The sequence below is a fragment of the Scyliorhinus torazame genome, chromosome 6 (assembly GCF_047496885.1).
Source record: "Scyliorhinus torazame isolate Kashiwa2021f chromosome 6, sScyTor2.1, whole genome shotgun sequence".
NCBI lineage: Eukaryota > Metazoa > Chordata > Chondrichthyes > Carcharhiniformes > Scyliorhinidae > Scyliorhinus > Scyliorhinus torazame.
Window position 1 is genome coordinate 119678462 of NC_092712.1, and position 20654 is coordinate 119699115.

A 20654-nucleotide genomic window follows, 5' to 3' on the forward strand; every position below is an offset into this window, starting at 1 on the left:
TTCTGTTTATCATCCTATGATTTGCTTATTTTCTTGCTATGGACGGGTTTTCCATTTTACATGCACCCTCGGTGGGAACAATGATTGTGGGTAATCCACCAACGCCACTGAATTTCCAGCTCTAGATTAATCATTTATCCTATGTAAATTTAGCTCTTGCATTGGGCTGGGAGAATGCACAATGAGAATGAGATTCATTGTTCTGGCGGGCTATTAAAGGGCTGCAGCAACTAAAGTGGAGGTGTGGTTATGTAAGGTAACTACAAGAAGGCTTGGATCTTAAAGATGCTCCAAACTTCCCTCCCCCGAAAAATAAAGCAATGAAGCACAGAAGGGCCTTGTGGACCTGCATTCTGCTTTTGTCCATTGCACATGTTAAAATATCGTTAGTCAGGCTAAATACATTGGTGGTCTCTGAGTTGCCATCATTGCTATCTGCTTTCACCTTGAAATAAGATGAACAAAGATGTTAAAAAGAAAGCATTATGACTGCCACCTCTGATATGACTGATGTTCCTGCTAAAGAGTAGTTTTGTAATGGGGGAGTGCTAACGGGCAGCACGGTAGCATAATGGTTAGCACTATGGCTTCACAGCGCCAGGATCCCAGGTTCGATTCCCGGCTTGGGTCACTGTCTGTGTGGAGTCTGCACGTTCTCCCCGTTTCTGCGTGGGTTTCCTCCGGTGCTCCGGTTTCCTCCCACAAGTCCCGAAAGACGTGCTGTTAGGCAAAATGGACATTCTGAATTCTCACTCATGGTACCTGAACAGGTGCCGTAATGTGGCGACTAGGGGCTTTTCATAGTAACTTCATCGCAGTGTTAATGTAAGCCTACTTGTGACAATAAAGATTATTATTATAACACTTTGTGGCCATTTAGTCTGTCATTCTGTAATCCAGTCCATACATGTTTATACGCTATAAATAATCCAACAAGGAATTTAACCCATGGAAAATTTTCATTTCATTCCCTTCCGTTTTCAAAGAGCAGATGAACTAAAGTTTGGTATCTCTGTTCCTCAACCTGATAGTTATCTGTTCATATATAATTGAACTTGGTGCAGGCCATGCCCCCAGCCTTGTCATATTGAAAAGTTGCCTTATCACCAAGCAGCCGCAACAATACATTTTAACACCACTGCACTCCTAATTTGTTCAGTCCAAGCAGTTTCACTACCTACACACTATTAAAATTATGGAAATCCCAGCCTTCGTTAACTGAGTGAAAGTGAAATTTGTAAGAAGATATATTCATCCCTTCATATCCTTTCATAATCTTTGACTTTAGCTAGTCTTTAGGATCATCACCAACATATCTCACTCAGTAAATCTTACTCAGATATTCCATGTCAATGATATAATGTACACCACACTACAAATGTATGTCACTGTGTTGTAACCAAAGAACAGTTGCACCAAACAAAAAAGCCATGAGAGCTTTTAAAGAATTAAAAGTTGAAGCATGGTCTACATAAAGTCTCACACCATTTAGGGGCTTCACACTTCGTGCATGGTCTATCTAATACCTTGTATAATTAACTTTGTATCCAGCACCATCATCATTTGGTGACCGAAGCCTCCGTTGTGAGGGAGTTTCCAGCTGCCAGTAGTTGATTCGATTCAAAAACATTTTGGACAGTTCACAAATAGTTTGCCTTTCCTTTGATGGAAGGTGACTAAACTTGTACTGTACAAAGTTAGTAACTCCCTAAACAAAAAAGGAGCAAATGTAAATAGCATGTTAAAAAAAACTCATAGCATGCAACAACATGTCAGTTAAAGGCACAACATTTGCTTCTATTTGTCAATTCGCATTAAAGAGCAGCATAAATTTTGTATGCTGGAACTGATGTCAAAGAAAGGACAATAAAAGAAAGCTATACTATACATTCAGAAAGAAGAATGCAAGCAATGTGGAAAGTCCAGTCTTTTCCCAACCACGTCAAAACTAACAATCTATTTGATCTTGTGGAATATGAGCATTCAAATGTTAACTTATTCATCTGAAAATCATCTCTCCATTGCTTTAGCCAAGGTATTACTCAGCTTAAAATAAATGGGTTAATGCCTCTGCTAAAATAGCAGAGGAAATGTTTCAGACCAATACTCTAATGCTTATGCTAATATCCCGCAGAATTACAAGCCTCGAGGGAAGGTTCTGTAATAAATAATCCTTGATCACCAACATCAGCCAAAAGAAACTCTGGAATCTTCATCTGTCACTATGACCACTATTATAAAATGTATTTCTCATGTGAATTTTTTAATTCAAATCTCCACCTCGTGTCATTCACTAATAAAAGGAACAAGGAGGTGAGAGAAAATGCAGAATAATTTAATTTAAAAATAAACTTATCATTCAGGCAATTGTTTCATCCGAGATAAATACCATGGCCCCACATTTCTGCAACGAGTATAATATTGTGTACATTTTAGGGCCACTTATGTTTTATACCCTACTCTATTATGAATTCTTCACCACCTATTTAATCTCCTGAGGAATGGCTCTACAAAAGTAATCCCTCATTCCCAAACGCAATCACAGTGACTAAGCACCTCAAACAAATATGAGCTGATCAAAGAGTGTCAGCATGATCTGGCGAACAGTGTGTCAAGTCTCATTACTTTAATTTTTTTGATATGGTCACTAGCATGGTGGATAAGGGAGACCTGTGCATCAGGGCTTAAAATGTTGAATTATAAGAACATGTTGAATAAACCAAGCAAAATGGAGCAAAGGGATGAATATAGAAGTGGGGTTTGAATAATCCCTTATCAAAGTAAATGCTGTAACATATTCAAGAAGATGAATAGCCGACTGTCGCAGTCCATTCAAAATATTCAACTCCAATTTGCTGCCTGTCAAACATCATTCCCTTCCCCATATGTCCTGCTGCCCAAAGATACATGAATCATTGGCCTGGATCTTCGAAAAGACGAAAGCCTCTCCATCATTGATAAAATGGTGAAAGAGGCCCAAATCTGCAAGACTCGCCCCCAAACACGGCATTTACCATTTTTGTGGGAGCAGGAATGGGCCCAGGTTGGGATTCACGCATGCACATTTTGCAGAGGGAAGTGCCCGTAGAAATCAGCTTCTGCCTTCACTCATATGTGATTTTGGTGTGAGAAGTGTCTGAAACCCAATCTGCGCAGATTCGATCTGGTAGGAGCAGGTCTGACCTTTATGGGCATGTTTGAATAGCCAAGGGAGGTCAGGATGCTCTGTGGTATTTCTCAGATGAATGTATGTAAAAAGTTCATATACTCTACAGAACTGCAGCTCACTGTCAAAACAACTGTCAAAAGTGCCAAGATAAACTGTCAAAGGGACCTGTCAAGTCAATTAAAACTCTTGCCCATTAACTCTGAAAAAACTGTCTGAAGTGTTAAAGAAAAATGGTTGCTTGCTTTTGTTACGGGCCAGGGTTTAGAGAACCCCAAAGTGTATCATGGAGTTCACCTGACCCACAACTTTTAATAGATTGTGGTCTGGTGAGCACACGGCCCACTCTACAGGTGTGGTACAGCAGAAATGGAAAAGTATTTTTTTAAGTAAAACAATGTTTATTCTATGAACTCAAATTAACCTTTTCAAAACATACAGTGACCATCTTAGCAACCATTAATTCAAACACAACCCCCAAAGAATACAACACTAAGTAATGCTTAATAACTTCCCAAACAACATCCAGAAGACAGAAGAAACACCTTTGAACAGAAGCACATTAGGTTTACATTCACTACTGAGAACATTAATAATTCTGAATTCACCAAATGATCAAGAGATAGTATTTTGATGGCAGAGAGAACAGCAGTACACCTGCTTGGTCTGGCTTCAGCTCCAACACTGAAAACGAAACTAAAACACACCCTGCAGCCTGCTCCAAAACAAAAGTATAAAGCTGACAGACAGCCCAGCTCCACCCACTCTGACATCACTGCAGTAATAAACACCCATTTCTTAAAGGTACTCTCACTACAGATATTTATATACACACCTATTTGTAAACACCCATTTATTAAAGGTACTCTCACAAGACACCTCCCCCACCCCCGCAAAAAAAAAAAAAAAACACCCCCATCAATTTCAAGATGGTTTCATTTTTCACCTTTTCACCATTCTTTAAGAAATGCACACAGTAAATATACTTTTTTGTTTAAAAAAAACCAACACAAGCAAACAGGTACAATAATATAGTCCATTTTTGTTCTTCTTCCTCCAACCGAAACTGCTTCCGTTCATCACATTCATGACAAAGCATCGGCTATCACGTTTTTAAATGAAATGGCTGCAACAATAAACTCCAGCGAAACAGCTTTGCATTGATATTCCGGAATCGCTCCAAAAATGTCAACGGATTATGATCAGTATATATAACGGTGTCAGACGGATTGCTGGTCACATGAATGTGAAAATGTTGCAAAGCCAGCACCAAACTCAAAGTCTCCTTCTCAATCGTGGAATACTTTTTCTGGTGAGAATCCAATTTCTTTGAAAAATAACCAATAGGCCGCCCTCGCCCTTCGTCGTCGTCCTGTAGAAGCACTGCACCTACACCCACATCAACAGCCACTTTGAATGGTTTTGTATAATTTTGGATGGCTAACACAAGAGCAGTGGTTAACACAGCCTTCAGGCCGTCAAATGCTTATTGGCACTCCGCTGTCCACTGGAATTTGTTATGCTGCTTGAGCATGTCTGTCAGTGGAGCGACCACACTGCTAAAATTGGGTACAAATTTCCGGTAAAATCCACTCATACCAAGAAATCGCATTATTTCCCATCGTGTAGAGGGTATCGGAAACTCTCCAATAACTTTTGTTTTCACATCCTGTGGGGCAGTTCGACCCTGTCCAATTGTATGGTTTGGGCTTTTCCAAATTCACCTTTGGCTAGGTTTATCACCAAACCTGCCTCCTGAAGTTGATCGAATAACTCCATCAGATGTTTTAAATGTTCTGTCCATGTCTGGCTGAAAATTACCAGACCGTCGATGTATACTGCACAATTGGGTAATCCTGAAACAACTTTGTTAGTTAACCGTTGAAATGTGGCTGGTGCTTTTTTCATGCCAAATGGCATAACTTTGAATTGGTATATACCATCTGGAGTCACAAAAGCTGAAATCTCCTTCGCCCTTTCGGATAAAGGTACCTGCCAGTAACCTTTAAGTAAATCCGGTTTGGAAATAAAAGCTGATTGTCCCACTTTCTCAATGCAATCCTCCAAACGTGGGATAGGATAAGAGTCTGTTCTTGCAACTGCATTATCCTTTCTATAGTCCACACACAACCGTTGGGTACCGTCTGGTTTAAGTAGCATCACCATGGGTGAGCTCCATTGGCTGCAACCCACTTCAATTATGCCATTTTTAAGCATACTCTCAATCTCTTTGTTAACCAGTGCCAATTTTAAAGGGTTAAGTCTGTATGGATGTTGTTTGATTGGAAAAGCATTTCCCACATCTACATCATGTATAGCCATTTTAGTACTTCCCAATTTATCTCCACAAACTTGCCCGCGTGATATCAATAACTCTTTCAGGTCAGTCCGTTTTTCCTCTGGAAGGTAACTCAACAATTTATCCCAATTTTTAAGAACATCCTCATTTTCCAATTTAATTTGAGGTATGTCAAATTCACAGTCATCTGGATTTGGTTCGTCACTTTGAGTTAGAATCATTAAAACCTCATCCTTTTTCTCTCCTTCCCTTTCAAAGTACCGTTTTAGCATATTCACATGATACACTCGGTGAGTCTTCCTTCGATCTGGTGTTTTTACCACATAATTCACCTCACTTAATTTCCTTTCAATCTGTTACGGTCCACAAAATCTTACTTTTAAAGGTTCACCTACCACTGGTAACAACACCAAAACTTTATCTCCACTTGCAAAACTACGAACTTTGGATTTCTTGTCCGCTACCCGTTTCATCACATTTTGTGCAACTTTTAAATGTTGTCTAGCCAATTCACCTGCTCTATTTAATCGTTCCCTAAAATTTGACACGTAATCCAATAATGTAATTTCCGATTTCTCACTCACCAATTTTTCCTAAATCAATTTAAGTGGTCCTCTTACCTCATGACCAGAAATTAGTTCAAAAGGACTAAATTTGGTTGACTCATTAGGTGCATCCCTAATTGCAAACAGTACGAATGGAATACCTTTATCCCAATCCTCTGGATAATCGTGACAATAAGCCCTCACCATTGTCTTTAATGTCTGATGCCACCTTTCTAACGCTCCCTGCGATTCTGGATGGTACGCAGTTGATTTAAATTGTTTTATTCCTAAGCTATCCATAACTTCTTTGAATAACCTTGAGGTAAAATTCAATCCTTGATCCGATTGTATTTCTGTGGATAGTCCACATCTAGTAAAGAATTTAAATAACTCTTCCACAATCTTTTTAGCTGTAATATTACGTACTGGAATGGCCTCTGGAAACCTAGTAGACACATCCATTATAGTGAAAAGATATTGATTCCCACTTTTCGTTTTAGGAAGCGGTCCTACACAATCAATTATGACCCTAGTAAAAGGTTCCTCAAATGCTGGAATGGGTATTAAGGGCGCTGGTTTTATCACTGCTTGAGGTTTCCCTATCACTTGACATATGTGACATGATTGACAAAATTTAACTACATCTTTATGTAGTCCAGGCCAATAAAACTGTTTCTGGATTTTAGCTTGAGTTTTCCTTATTCCCAAATGACCTCCCACTGGTACCTCATGTGCAACTCACAACACCTCCTTTCTATACCCTACCGGCAATACTACTTGATGAGCTTCTGCCCACTTTTCATCCTCATGCATATGTAAAGGTCTCCATTTTCTCATCAAGACACTACTTTTATGGTAATAACACTCTGGTATACACTCAGATTCCTCTTTCGTGTATGCTTTCTGATACATCCGTTTTATTTCTATATATTTCTGTTGTAACTCCGCCAATTTTCCTGAGCTAAAAATATCCGCCTCATGCTCCACCTATTCTTCTTTTTCAATCATCTGATCAAAAAGCGTTTCTGATAAGTGTACTTCAACTTCATCTTCACTCTTTGATTTCTCCTCTTGTCTTAACCTGTGACTTTGCGACCTTGTTACTACACAATCTGGAAAAATCCCAGGATATTCATCCTTCAACACTTCAGTTGTCTGATTTTCCACTGGCTTATCAACCACAGTAGGCATCACTCCCACCTGCGATCCAGCTATATCATTACCCAAGATAAACTGTATTCCTGGACAAGATAGTTTCTGCATTACTCCTACTACCACTTCACCACTCTTCACTGGACTTTCCAACCTTACCTTATATAATTGAACACTACTCCTCTCACCCTGACAACATTCTTCCCAAACTACATAACTCCTCATCACTTACCATTAATGATTGACAAGCTCCCGTATCTCTTAAAATTGTGACTTCTTTACCTGCTCCTCCTGATACACATGAGTAAACTTTACCCACACAAGTAAATTCTTTAAAGAGATCTGGCACCTTCTTATCAATCACCTCTTGGTCAGGCTGTACAATCTTTTGCACCTCCTTCGCTTCACTTGGGCTTTCCTTTACCACTTTAACAAACCCCACTGTCTTCTCCTGTTTTACCACATCAGCCTTCCCAGTGCTTTTCTTCAACCACCAACACTGTGACTTTACAAGGCCTAGTTTATTACAGTGAAAACATTTGAAATTTTTCATTTCTTTTCCACTCTCCTGGATTTCTTTTTCAATCTGAGGTACGCTCTCCTTATTATCTCCCATCAGATCACTTTTACCTTTACCACTTGAGTTTTCTCATGTCCCCAGTTTCTATCCCTCACAGGCTGAAACTGATGTCGGAAACCAAGCTTTGATTTCTGAACTAATTCAGAATCATCTGCCATTTCTGCTGCTAACCTCGCAGTTTTAACCCTCTGCTCTTCCACGTGAGTTCTCACTACATCAGGAATTAATTTTTAAACTCCTCCAAAAGTATAATTTCTCTGAGAGCTTCATACGTTTGGTTTATTTTCAAAGCCCTTATCCACCTATCAAAATTACTCTGTTTGAGCCTTTCAAACTCCATGTATGTTTGTCCAAATTCTTTCCTTAAATTTCTAAACCTTTGTCTGTAGGCTTCAGGCACTGGTTCATATGCACCTAAGATGGATTTTTTCACCTCCTCATACGTCCCAGCTACTTCCTCCGGTAGTGATGCAAACACTTCACTAGCCCTACCTACCAGCTTTGTTTGAATCAGTGATACCCACATGTCCTGTGGCCATTTCATTTGTTTAGCTACCTTCTCAAATGAAATGAAAAAGTCTTCTACCTCCTTCTCATCAAACCTTGGCAATTCTTGGACATATTTAAATAGATTCCCACCAAGCCTTCGACTTTGACGCTCTTTCTTACTATCCTCATCACTATCATCCAACTGTACGTCTGCCAATTTTAACTGACTGTCATGTTTCATGGCCATTTTCTGAAGTTCAAACTCTCTCTCTTTATCTTTTTCCCTGATCTGTATCTCCCTTTCTCTTTATTTTTGTTCTGCTAGGGCTATTCTTTCTTTTCTCTTTTCTTCTCTCTCGTTTTCTTTTTCCTCTCTATCTCTTTCTCTCTCTCTTTTTCCTATCTCTTTCATATTCAAGCTGCTTTAATTCTTTCTCAAATTCAATTTGTTTAATTTGCAACTGAATTTTTGCCATTTCCAATGAGTCAAACTGTATCTCAGGCAACTTTAAATGCTTAGCCACCACAATAATTACCTAATCTTTTCACATTTTGTCAGGTAATGTTAACTGCAATGTTTTTGCCAAATCTAACAGTCTGCTTTTAGTCTCTGTCCATAAGGTACTGCGTGTGACCGTCCCCACCCCCAAACACTTCAGAGCCTCTGAAAGAGCCATTGTCCACAACACACTCCCTACTTAAACTAAAATACCACACCTGAAAAGCAACCACAATATGCTCACCCCCTCACTGTCTTTAAGTTCACTAAGCCAATCCAATAGATAGACTTTTATCCCCCTCGAGCCCCCAATTTGTTATGAGCCAGGGTTTAGAGAACCCCAAAGTGTCGCATGGTGTTCACCCTGCCCCACAACTTTTAATAGTTTGTGGTATGGGGAGCACATGGCCCACACTACAGGTGTAGTACAGCAGAAATGGAAAAGTATTTTTTTAAGCAAAACAATGTTTATTCTATGAACTCAAGTTAACCTTTTTAAAACATACAGTGAACATCTTAGCAACCATTAATTCAAATACAACTCCCAAAGAATACAACACTAAGTAATGCTGAGTAACTTCCCAAACAACATCCAGAAGACAGAAGAAACACCTTTGAACAGAAGCACATTAGGTTTACATTCACTATTGAGAACATTTATAATTCTGAATTCACCAAATGATCAAGAGATAGTCTTTTGATGGCAGAGAGAACAGCAGTACACCTGCTCGGTCTGGCTTCAGCTCCAACACTGAAAACGAAACTAAAACACACCCTGCAGCCTGCTCAAAAACAAAAGTAAAAAGCTGACAGACAGCCCAGCTCCACCCATTCTCTGACATTACTGCAGTAATAAACACCCATTTCTTAAAGGTACTCTCGCTACAGATATTTATATACACACCCATTTATAAACACCCATTTCTTAAAGGTACTCTCACATGACACTAATTCACTCTGTCTGTGGACATGGGCCTGAAGGTTACCTTCTCTGGATTAGTTGCAGGACTGATCCCACAACCGATTGCTATCATAGAATGTCTGACAAGGGACGGCGCAGTCTGGATCTAATTCTGGGGAACAAGGCCGGACAGGTATTCGAGATGGCAGTGGGGAGAGCGCTTTCGTGATAGTGACCACAACACAGTACAATTTAAGTTTGTTATGGAAAAGGGAAAAAATGGTCTGCAAAAAACTGTTTGGGAATGGGGGAAGTCAAATTTCATTAAAATAAGACGGGATCTGGCCAAAGTAAACTGGGAACAGTTTCTTATTGGAAAATCTACAGGAGAGCAGTGGGGGTGGGGTGGAGTTCAAATAGAAGATGGGGACAGTACAGACCCAACATGTTCCCTTTAAGGTGAAATGTAGGAGCAACAAGTCCAGAGAACCCTGGATGTCTCGGAATATTCAGGACTGGATAAGAAAGAGAGGCCTTTAGCGGTACAAAGGGAATAAATCAGAGGAGGCCTTAATGCAGTACAGAATGTGCAGGGGGAAACTTACAAAAGCAATTAGGAGAGCAAAGAGGGGGTGGGTAGGATTCGGGAGAATCCCAAGATATTCTTTAAACTATATGAAGGGGAAAAGGATAACCAGGGAAAGAGTAGGGCCCATTATGGACCAAAGGGGCAATCTATGCATGGAGCCGGAGGACACTGCTAAACGTGTTAAATGAGTACTTCACATCTGTCATCGCTCAGGAGAGGGTGGATGTAGGTACAGAATTCGGGGAGAGGGACTGGGAGGTTCTTGAAAAATTTAACATAGGGGGTAAGGAGGTTTTGGCAGGCTTAAAAGTGGACAAATCCCCAGTGCTAGATGAGTTGGGTCCCAGATTGCTGAGGGGAGACAACAGAGGAAATTACAGGAGCTCTGACCCAAATTTTAAATTCCTCTCTGGCCACAAGGGAGGTGCCAGAGGGTTGGAGGACAGCTAATGTGCTTCCACTTTTCAAGAAGGGTGGTAGAGTTAAACCAGGGAATTACAAACCAGTGAGTCTCACATCGGTGGTAGGGAAACTATTGGAGAAAATTTTGAAGGAGGGAATCACCACTTGGAGAGGCAAGGTTTGATCAAGGATAGTCAGCATGGCTTTGTCAGAGGAAGGTCAAGCCTAACACATTTGATTGAATTTTTTGAGGTGATCGGGTCGTCAAGGATAGAGCAGTTGATGTAATTTATATGGATTTCAGAAAAGCCTCTGACAAGGGTGTTGATAAAGAAGGTAAAAGCATATGGCATCCAAGATAATTTGGCAAGTTTGAGTCAAAGGGCTAGTGGTAGGAGATAGAGGGTGGCGGTAGAAGGCTGGTTGTGTGACTGGAGGCCAGTGGTATATAAAATGATATAGATGAGAATGTTCGGTTGGGGGGGGGGGGGCGGGTGATAAGTAAGTTTGCAGTGATACGAAGATTTCATGGTGATTAATTTTTTTTTCTCTTCATTCGTTCATGGGATGTGGGCGTCGCTGGCTGGGTCAGCATTTATTGCCCATCCCTGAGGGCATTTAAGAGTCAATCACATTGCTGTGGATCTGGAGTCACATGTAGGCCAAACCAGGTAAGGATGAGAGATTTCCTTCCCTAAAGGACATCAGTGAACCAGATGGGTTTTTACGACAATCAACAATGGTTTCATGGTCACCATTAGACTTTTGATTACAGATTTTTATTGCATTAGAATTTCACCGCCTGTCCTGGTGGGATTCGAACCCAGGTCTGCGGAGCATTTCCCTGGGTCTCTGGATTATTAGTCCAATGACAATACCACTACGCCACTGCCAACCTAATAGTGAGGAAAAAGGTCTTAGCTTGCAGGAAGATATAGACGGGTTGGTCAGAAGGGCAGATCAGTGACATGTGGAATTTAACCCTGAAAAGTGCAAGATGACGAACTTTGGAAGGAATAACAAAGCAAGGGAGTACTCAATGAATGTGAGGACACTAGGAATCTCAGAGAAACAGAGAGATCTCGGGGTACTTGTCTACAGATCCCTGAAGGCAGCAGGACAGGGTAATAGGGTAGTTGGGAAAGCGTATGGGACACTGGCCGTCATCAGTCGTGGCAAAGATTATAAGAGCAGGGAGGTTATGTTAGAGCTGTACAAAACTTATGGTTAGGCCACAGCTGGAGTACTGTGTGCAGTTCTGGTCGCCTCACTATAGGAAGGATGTGATTGCAGTGGAGAGGGTGTAGAGCAGGTTCACCAGGATGTTGACTGGGATGGAGCATTTGAGCTTTGAAGAGGGGCTGGACAGGCTCGGGTTGTTTTCTTCAGAGCAGAGAAGGCTGAAGAGGCCTGATTGAGGTGTATCAGATTATGAGGGGTATGGGCAGGGTGGATAGGAAGCAGCTGTTCCTCAGAGTTGTAGGGTCAATAACGAGGGGGCATAATTTTAAGGTCAGGGGAAGGGGTTTACAGGGGATTTGAGGAAAAAGTATTTCACCTAGAGGGTGATGGGAGTCTGGAATGCACTGCTTGGGAGGGTAGTAGAGGTCACAACCTTTAAAAAGTACATGGATTAGCACTTGAAATGTCATAACATTCAAATGTATGGGCTAAGTTCTAGAAAGTGGGATTAGTGTAGATTTAGTGTAGTTTTGTCAGTGCAAACTCGATGGCCCGAAGGGCTTCTTCTTTATTGTAAGACGATATAACAAGATATCTGCCATTTCACAATTTGATTGACAACTCCAAGTGGTTATGGACTCTTGAAAACTTTTCATGAATGGGAGTGATTTAAATAAAAAATAAAGTCTGCAACAGACACTTGGAAGATTATTTTATTTATTCTCAGCATGCGACCTGAGGCTTGTCTAGATGGGTTCTGGGTGAGCTGGCATGGTAAGGGAAAAAAGTGGTGGGTGGGGTGCATGTATTGGCATGGAGGGGATGAGAAACCATGGGGGATGAGCAGAGGGTCATAGATTGGGAAGGAGGGTATGAGAGGCCAAGGAGATGGAAAAAGGGGCATAGAGAGTGTGAGGGGCCATGGAATTGGTGGGTGTCATAGGTTGACATGGAGGATAAGAGGGCCATGGGGGTGAGTGGGGGCATTGGTTGTTATGGAGGGTATGAGGGGCCATTGGGTATGGGTGGGAGCATGAATTGGTTTTCCACCCTGATTGCCTCCATAACCAGCATCCTTTATACTTGTTCGAGAGCTGCCTGGCCTGATTCCCAGGGAACCCGCCACCATGGAACAAAAATCTGACCTTCCAGGCCACTTTCTCCCATGTCGGATTTGGAGAGCTGGGAAATGGCCCAACTCCGCACTCCCGACCTGGTTACATTTTCACGTACTGAATCTCAGCAGGATAATTCTCTCCCACCCCCAATTTTTGTTTTGGGCGTACTGTTGTTTTAGGACCAAATTATTTTCACAATCCCCACGTCTAAAGCTTAATCTGCAGATTGCAGTTTGCAAACTTCTCTCACTTTACCTGTTCAATGCTGGGTTTCTCAAAAGGAGGACTTCCTAATGGTCCTTCCACCACAGGGTTACCCATTTGTAAAATACATTTTCTCAAAAGCTGTGAATGGAATTGAAAACACATCATGAGTCCAGGGAGGGAAAACAAAACATAAAATGGAATGAAGATAGCTTTCAAACTTAGAGGGTGCATTTAGTGTCAGAGAGAATGACAAATGTCCTGGAGAAATATGATAAAAAGGCCAGGCTACAGCAAGAATGGGAATCAAATGAATAAGGAACCACTGCAGATTTTAACAGGATGCAAAAAATATTGAACAACAGAACCTTCTACAATAGTAAATTCCACTGGAAAAAATAATTAAAACTAGACAGTTCTGGGCATATCTAATTATTCGGTTGATAGTAGTGGTACTGAACCATATAGACTAGAAAGAGCTCTGGTTTTATCTCAGGCTATGCAGAGCAAGCATGTCTGTCTTGAAACTGACAACATATTTTAATAAAAAGGGTTGTAATAGTAAAACCGTTTGCAGGAACTGACGTAGAATTTATATATACTTTTTATAAACTGTTGGTCTTCTGTAATCCTGCTCACAGTATGCCAGGGGAATAAGCAGTCCTGTAAGAACTGGACTCTTACTTCATATCACACTTCATTTAAATATGAAAGAGTAGTGCTCAACCTCATTTTTGGTCCTTTGAATCATAGAATTTACAGAATTTACAGTGCAGAAGGAGGCCATTCGGCCCATTGAGTCTGCACCGGCACTTGGAAAGAGCACCCTACCCAAGGTCAACACCGCCACCCTATCCCCATAACCCAGTAACCCCACCCAACACTAAGGGCAATTTTGGACACTAAGGCCAATTTAGCATGGCCAATCCACCTAACCTGCACATCTTTGGACTGTGGGAGGAAACCGGAGCACCCGGAGGAAACCCACGCAGACACGGGGCGAACGTGCAGACTCCGCACAGATAGTGACCGAAGCCGGGAATCGAACACAGGACCCTGGTGCTGTGAAGCAATTGTGCTAACCACTGTGCTACCGTGCTGCCCTTTATACGACTTACAATACATTATTGAGTCGATTCAAACTTAATTATTTTTAGTCAGATTTTGAAAAAAAAATTAAATTATTCAATATATTCAATTTAATTATATAAATATATTTATAATGCAAACTAGTTGAAAAAATATATAAACTTTATCTGTTCCACCCTTTAACCCACCCATTTTCCACCAATCTCTGCTCTTTTTTTCCTCCTGATCATGCTTCTCTGTGCCCACTTCTTCAAGGTATGGGCCCACAGTCCAAAGACATGCAGGTTTGGTGGATTGACCATGATAAATTGCCCTTAGTGACCAAAAAGGTTAGGAGGGGTTATTGGGTTACGGGGATAGGGTGGAAGTGGGGGCTTAAGTAGGTCGGTGCAGACTCGATGGGCCGAATGGCCTCCTTCTGCACTGTATGTTCTAATTTCGACATTCTCATCCCCAATTACTTCAACACCAATCTTCTCTCCTTTTTGCAACCTTCACTATCTCACAACCGACGTAGAGAGACATTTTAATTTCGGTACGGTTCAACTCATCAAGTGGGAAAGTAAAAACTGTCCCCAGATTGTGTGTTCAAAATGTATGGCAACAGTCACGAGTACACGGCCCACCTCAGCAGGAAAAAAGATCAAGAGTAAATAAGGATGCCAGCAGAGATAAAACATTTTGAAAATTAATAAAAATTTTGAAGTAAGTATTTTAAAGGAGGTCATCTACAAAATTTTAAAGGTGGGCGCCAAATGTTGCCACACAGGAGCTTCAGAACTACATCCAGAATAACTACAGGGAAATCAAAATCATTTAAATAATTAAACTGAAAGACGCTGATTAAAAAGGATCCAAAACAAAAGACAGTACAGAGAATATGGTTACCTGCCATACATACCTATGGACCACAGCTGAAAGCAAAAGTTGGCCAAGAAGCTTAGGAAAAGCAATTATTTTTTAAAATTTAGAGTACCCAATTAATTTTTTCCAATTAAGGGGGCAATTTAGCATGGTCAATCCACCTACCCTGCAAATCTTTGGGTTGTGGGGGTGAAACCCACGCAAGCACGGGGAGAATGTGTAAACTCCACACGGACAGTGACCCAGAGTTGGGATCAAACCTTGGACCTCGGCGCCGTGAGGCAGCAGTGCTATCCACTGTGCCACCGTGCTGCCCTAGGAAAAGCAATTACAAGACATCTCAGACTCTTAAAATTAGGTACAAGCTGCTCAGATGCAAAAAAGTCTCTAATGAAGATTGTCAATTGTGATAGTGTGGACCATTTAAAGGGCTGGCTCCACGGACCACGTGATTGGCCGACGCCAATAACACGGGAGTGTGTGAAACCTGGCCAATAGGGAGTTTGTGCGGGGATCCTGGGAGCAGGACCTCGGGCAGTGTGGACCAGGGAGCCAAAGTGTTAAGACCTGTTGTACAGTGTATTACTTCACTGCCTTTGCCTTTCATCAATAAACCCTTTAACTACTGGAAGTCTCCAGTGTATGTCTCGAGTCATCATATTGGCGACGAGGTAAAAGTTTTCGATCACAGCCAACAGTCGTCGTGAATTGAGGGGGGGAAGGAAGGAACAGTTGAGCAAGTAGAGAAGCTCCAGCAAGAGTTGGAATTATTTAAATCGTGAGTGGAAAAGCCTATCATTAGGAAACAAGACCCATTTGATCAAGGCGTTGAGGATTGGAGTCAGTACATTGAACAGCTCCTTTTGTTTTACCGTGAATGAGATCACACGTGAGGACAAGCAGATGGTGACACTTCTGAGTTTGTGGGCCCCAAACATATATTTTCTTAGGAACTTCACCTCCCAGGAGGCACTCAATTTGAAGACCTTTGATCAGATAGTGAAATTGGTTAAAGAACATTTCAAGACTAAGGCCCTCAATTATCCTCAAACGTTATAAGTTTAACGCTGCAGTGAGGAACCTTAAAGAATCTGTCGCAACCTTCGTAGCCAAGTTTTTCCAGCTTGCTGAACACTGAGTTCAGGACTGCACTTAGTGACATGTTGTGCAATCGGTTGGTTTGTGGCATCCATAGCCTTAATATCCAGAAGAATCTTCTGGTGGAGACCACAATTGCATTGGAAAAACGTTCCGAGATAACTCAGACAACGGAGTGCGTCTAAAAAGGCGCCACTGAGCTTCAAAGGCTGCCTGAAGCGGCAATATGGCCGGGAGGTCTGTGGCAGGATCAACGGACACAGCGCAGAACCTCAGGATAGGACCGGAACACATGGAGCAAGTGGGAAGGAGTCACAGCGTCAACCCAAATTCAAGGTGGACTTATTTTGTTAGGGGGGGGCAATCCCCAGGACATCTGCCATGTTCTGGAATTTGTGTGCTTCCATTGCAACCAAAGGGGCCACATTCAAACATATTGCCGCGCAAGGTAAGGCACGCAAATGCAATAAAAATGCACAATCGTCAGCAGCAATCCAAAGTGCCACTGAACACAGTAGACAAGAGCTCTGAGGAAGAGCATGCAATATATCAGTTGAATTCAGTCCAATTAGAATCATAGAATCCATGTGCAGGAGGCCATTCAGCCCTTCGAGTGCACTAACCCTCTGACAGAGCATCTACCTCGGCCCAATCCCCTACCCTATCCCTGTAATCCCACCTAGGGGCAATTTAGAATAGCCAATCATCTAACCACTCTGCCACCCGAATAATATGACTCCGATTGACATTGTCTGAAGTGCAAATGATATACCCCTTAAAATGGAAGTCAACACCAGGGCTTCAGTGACCATTGTGGGTGGGCAGACTTTCCACTATCTTCGTGCAGGAATGTTGTCTTTAAGATTGAAGAGGACTATAGCCAAGCTTTCGACATACACCGGGGAAATTTTAAAGATCCTTGGAACAGCCAATACCCCAATGGCCTACAGAGGGTTGGTGGCCAATCTGCCTTTGGTTGTCATGGAAGGACATAAACCAGTCTGTTGGGAAGAGTCTGGTTGCAGAAGAATAGGCTCAACTGGCTGGAGATCTTCAAAATATCTAATGACATCCTCAAAGATGACTTAAGGAGGTATGAAGGTGTCTCCCACAAGGAATTGGGCCAGATTAAGGGCATAAAAGCCAAGATAAATGTCAATCCAGACTCGACACCCAAATTTTTCAGAGCCAGACAAGGGCGATACACATTGCATCGGAAGGTTGAAGCAAAGCTAAAGAGATTGAAAGAACTGGATATAATCAAGCAGTTCAGTTTTCAGAGTGTCGATAGTCCGTCTTTAAACCTTATAGTTCGATAAGGATTTGTGGGGACTATAAACTGACCTTAAATCAGGCTGCTCTGGTCGATCGGTATCAGATTTCCCGAATTGAGGACCTCTACACTAAACTAGTGTGCGTGTGTGTGTGTGGGGTGGGGGGTGACTTCCAGTGGTGGCATGTGAAGTTGGTCGCGCACTAGGTAGCTCCGACCAGGATCCCCACTTTTAAGGCCTTTCTGCCCGTATTTCCGAGACTTTTGCAGGAAAGCATTCTAGATCAGTAATACAGTGTTCCTGCACCTGACATATGCCAAAATGAAAAACAAAAGAAAAGGAAATAGAAAATCCACAGAAGGTAATTCTTCAGCGGGCTAAGATTCTTTGTGCAGTTCGTCAGCAGAGGAAATGGCGGCGGCAGCGTTGTTAACGACGGCCACTCCGATAACAGCAGACATGTGTGCTCGCAAAGGAACTTGAAAAACACTTCGACCAGCAATGGAAGTTGGTGCTGGAGTGTCTAAAATAATTGACTGAGGCGGCGTTGGGCCCCGTCCGAGTGAAACTTGATCGACTGCCGAGGCAATAAAGAAACATGCGAGGTGCTAGAGGGTGTGGAAAAGACGTTGACGAGGCATGGTGAGCAGCTTGCGTCGTTGGAAGCCGAGATGGCAGTGGTGGCTGATGGGAATATGAGATTAACGGTGAAGGTCAAATATCTCAAAAATTGGTCAAAGAGACAAAACCTGTCATGAGATTGCGCGGAAGGGGTGGAGGGCCCGAATCCCATGGAATACCTATCCAAGATGTTTGGGCACTATAGATGTGCAGGTTAGTGGGTTGGCCATGCTAAATTGCACTTAGTGTCCAAAGGGGTTGCAGGAATAGGATGGAGGTGTGGGCTTAAGTAGGATGCTCTTTCCAAGGGCCGGTGCAGACGCGATGGATTGACAGGCCTCCTTCTGCACTTAGATTCTATGATTCCATGGTAGAGGATAGTTTTGCGTCCCCTCTGGACCTGGACAGAACTCACTGGATACCTCGGCCGGCCGATCCAACCTCGAGCTATCATTATTCGCTTCCACAGCTTTAGGGAGAAGGAGAGGGCCCTAAAGTGGGGCAAAGAGCACCGGGACTCAAAGTGGGAAGGAAATCTCCTGAGGATTTACCAGGACATGAGGGCTGAGCTGGCGAGGAAGAGGGCGGCCTTCAAAAGGTTATGGCTGTGCTCTAAGATAGGAGTTTGGTTCGAGGTGGTGTACCCAGCAAGGTTACATGACTTGAAGGTAACTCACCTCCACCTTCTGAAGGGCAACTAGGAAAGGGCAATAAATGCTGGCCTAACCAGCGATGCCCACGTCCCGTAAATGAATTTTTTAAAACTTTGAGGAACCGGAAGAAGCGGACACTTTCATTAAAAAGCATGGACTTGGGTTTAGTTGAATTTATGTACAGGATCTTTGATGTATGTGGTTTGGGAAAAGTGTTGGAGTATCCTGTATCTGGTTGTTGGTATTTGTTGCTAAATGTTGTTTTCAGTTTACGGGTTGATTGGAAATTTTTATGATGGGGACTGTACTATGGGGGTTGTTTTAATCACTAAGGTGGACGATGTCATTTTCTGTTTCTTTGTCCTAGAACATAGAACAAAGAACATACAGTGCAGGAGGCCATTCGGCCCATCGAGTCTGCACTGACCCATTCAAGCCCTCACTTCCCCCCCCATCCCTGTAACTCAATAACCCCTCCTAACCTTTTTGGTCACTGAGGACAATTTACGGCCAATCCACCTAACCTGCACGTCTTTGGACTGTGGAAGGAAACCGGAGCACCCGGAGGAAACCCACGCAGACACGGGAGAACGTCCAGACTCCGCAATGACCCAGCGGGGAATTGAACCTGGGACCCTGGCGCTGTGAAGCCACAGTGCTATCCACTTGTGCTACCGCGCTGTCCTGGGGGGGTTCTGCCCAGATAGCAATAAACAAGGCTAGTGAAGGGAGTGAGATGGGGGTGGGTGAGATGCAGGCCTTGAACTGGTTTGGTCAGATTTCGCAGGCTTAGTGTCTGGGTTGGGGGAAGGGGGTTTGGATCTTGAGTTTGGTTTCAGTTTGTGTATTTGGATGGGATGTTAGGTGGGAGCGGGGGATGGGATAGTTTGCTGATGGTGTTGGTAGGACTTTGTTTTACTCGTGGTGGGGTGGTTGAGTTTGGTGGCCATCTTGGAAGGACCTCTGACGTGTACTTTGTGAATATTTGCCTCGAAGCTCCTGACGGTGGGAATGGCTGATTCCGGGATGAGAGAATCCCAATTTGGTTGGTCACCTGGAACGTAGGGGGACTGGAGGGCCCAGTGAAGAGGTTGAGAGTTTTTTTATCACCTAAGGAATCTAAATGCTGATGTGAGGCTTTTGTAGGATGCTCACTTGTGGATAAGAGATCAGACCAGGCTGCAGAGGGGGTGGGTGGGACATGTGATTCACTCGGGCTTTGATGGTAGGGCCCGAGGTGCGGCAATTTTGGTTAATAAGAGGGTCCCCTTGTCGTTGACCAGGGTTGTGGCGGATCCTAATGGTAGGCACATGGTGGTGAGTGGGTCTGTAGCGGGTACATTGGTAAATGTCTATGCCCCCCAATGGAATGGTTTGGATGTTAAAAATCGTTTGGCTTCTATTCCCAATCTAGATACACGCCAGCTGGTGCTGGGAGGGGAGTTGAATTGTATACCAAATCCTAAAGTGGATCGGTCAGGGCCTAAATCGCTAGCTCTAACACGAGTGGCAAAGGCACACCTGGCCCTTATACAGCATTTGGGGGGGGGGGGGGGGGGGGGGGGGGGATTTCTGCACGCGAGCAATAAGGAGTTTTTGTTCTTTACTAGCGGAGAAGGGGTTTTGTGAGCGTGTGTCTGTGACGATCAAGAAATATATTAGGTTTAACAGGAATAATTCAGTCTCTCCCTCCACGTTGTGAGAGAACCGTAAGCCGGTTGTAAGGGGGGAGATAATCTCCTATAAGGCGCATTTGAATAGGACGGTGATGGCGAATGGCAGCGACTGGTGGGTGCGATCTTGGAGACAGATCGACACTATTAGGAGGACCCCACTCCGGAGTTCCTGGCAACTAGTAATCAGCTGCAAATGCAGTTTTATATGGTGTCCACAGGGAAGGCAGTGGGTCAGCTGCAGCGCTCAAGGGGG

General features: G+C 42.9%; 1 protein-coding gene across 2 annotated transcripts in view; it reads right to left on the reverse strand.

Annotated features, from left to right (window-relative positions):
• Nucleotides 1-20654, reverse strand: part of kat2b (K(lysine) acetyltransferase 2B) — a 153172-nt gene that overhangs the window by 63530 nt on the left and 68988 nt on the right. For both annotated transcript variants that reach the window (XM_072508734.1, XM_072508733.1), the window contains exons 4-5: nucleotides 13178-13267; nucleotides 1527-1708 (exon numbers count right to left, since the gene is read on the reverse strand). In XM_072508734.1, the coding sequence (XP_072364835.1) occupies nucleotides 1527-1708; nucleotides 13178-13267 (272 nt within the window). The remainder of the gene's footprint in view (nucleotides 1-1526; nucleotides 1709-13177; nucleotides 13268-20654) is intronic.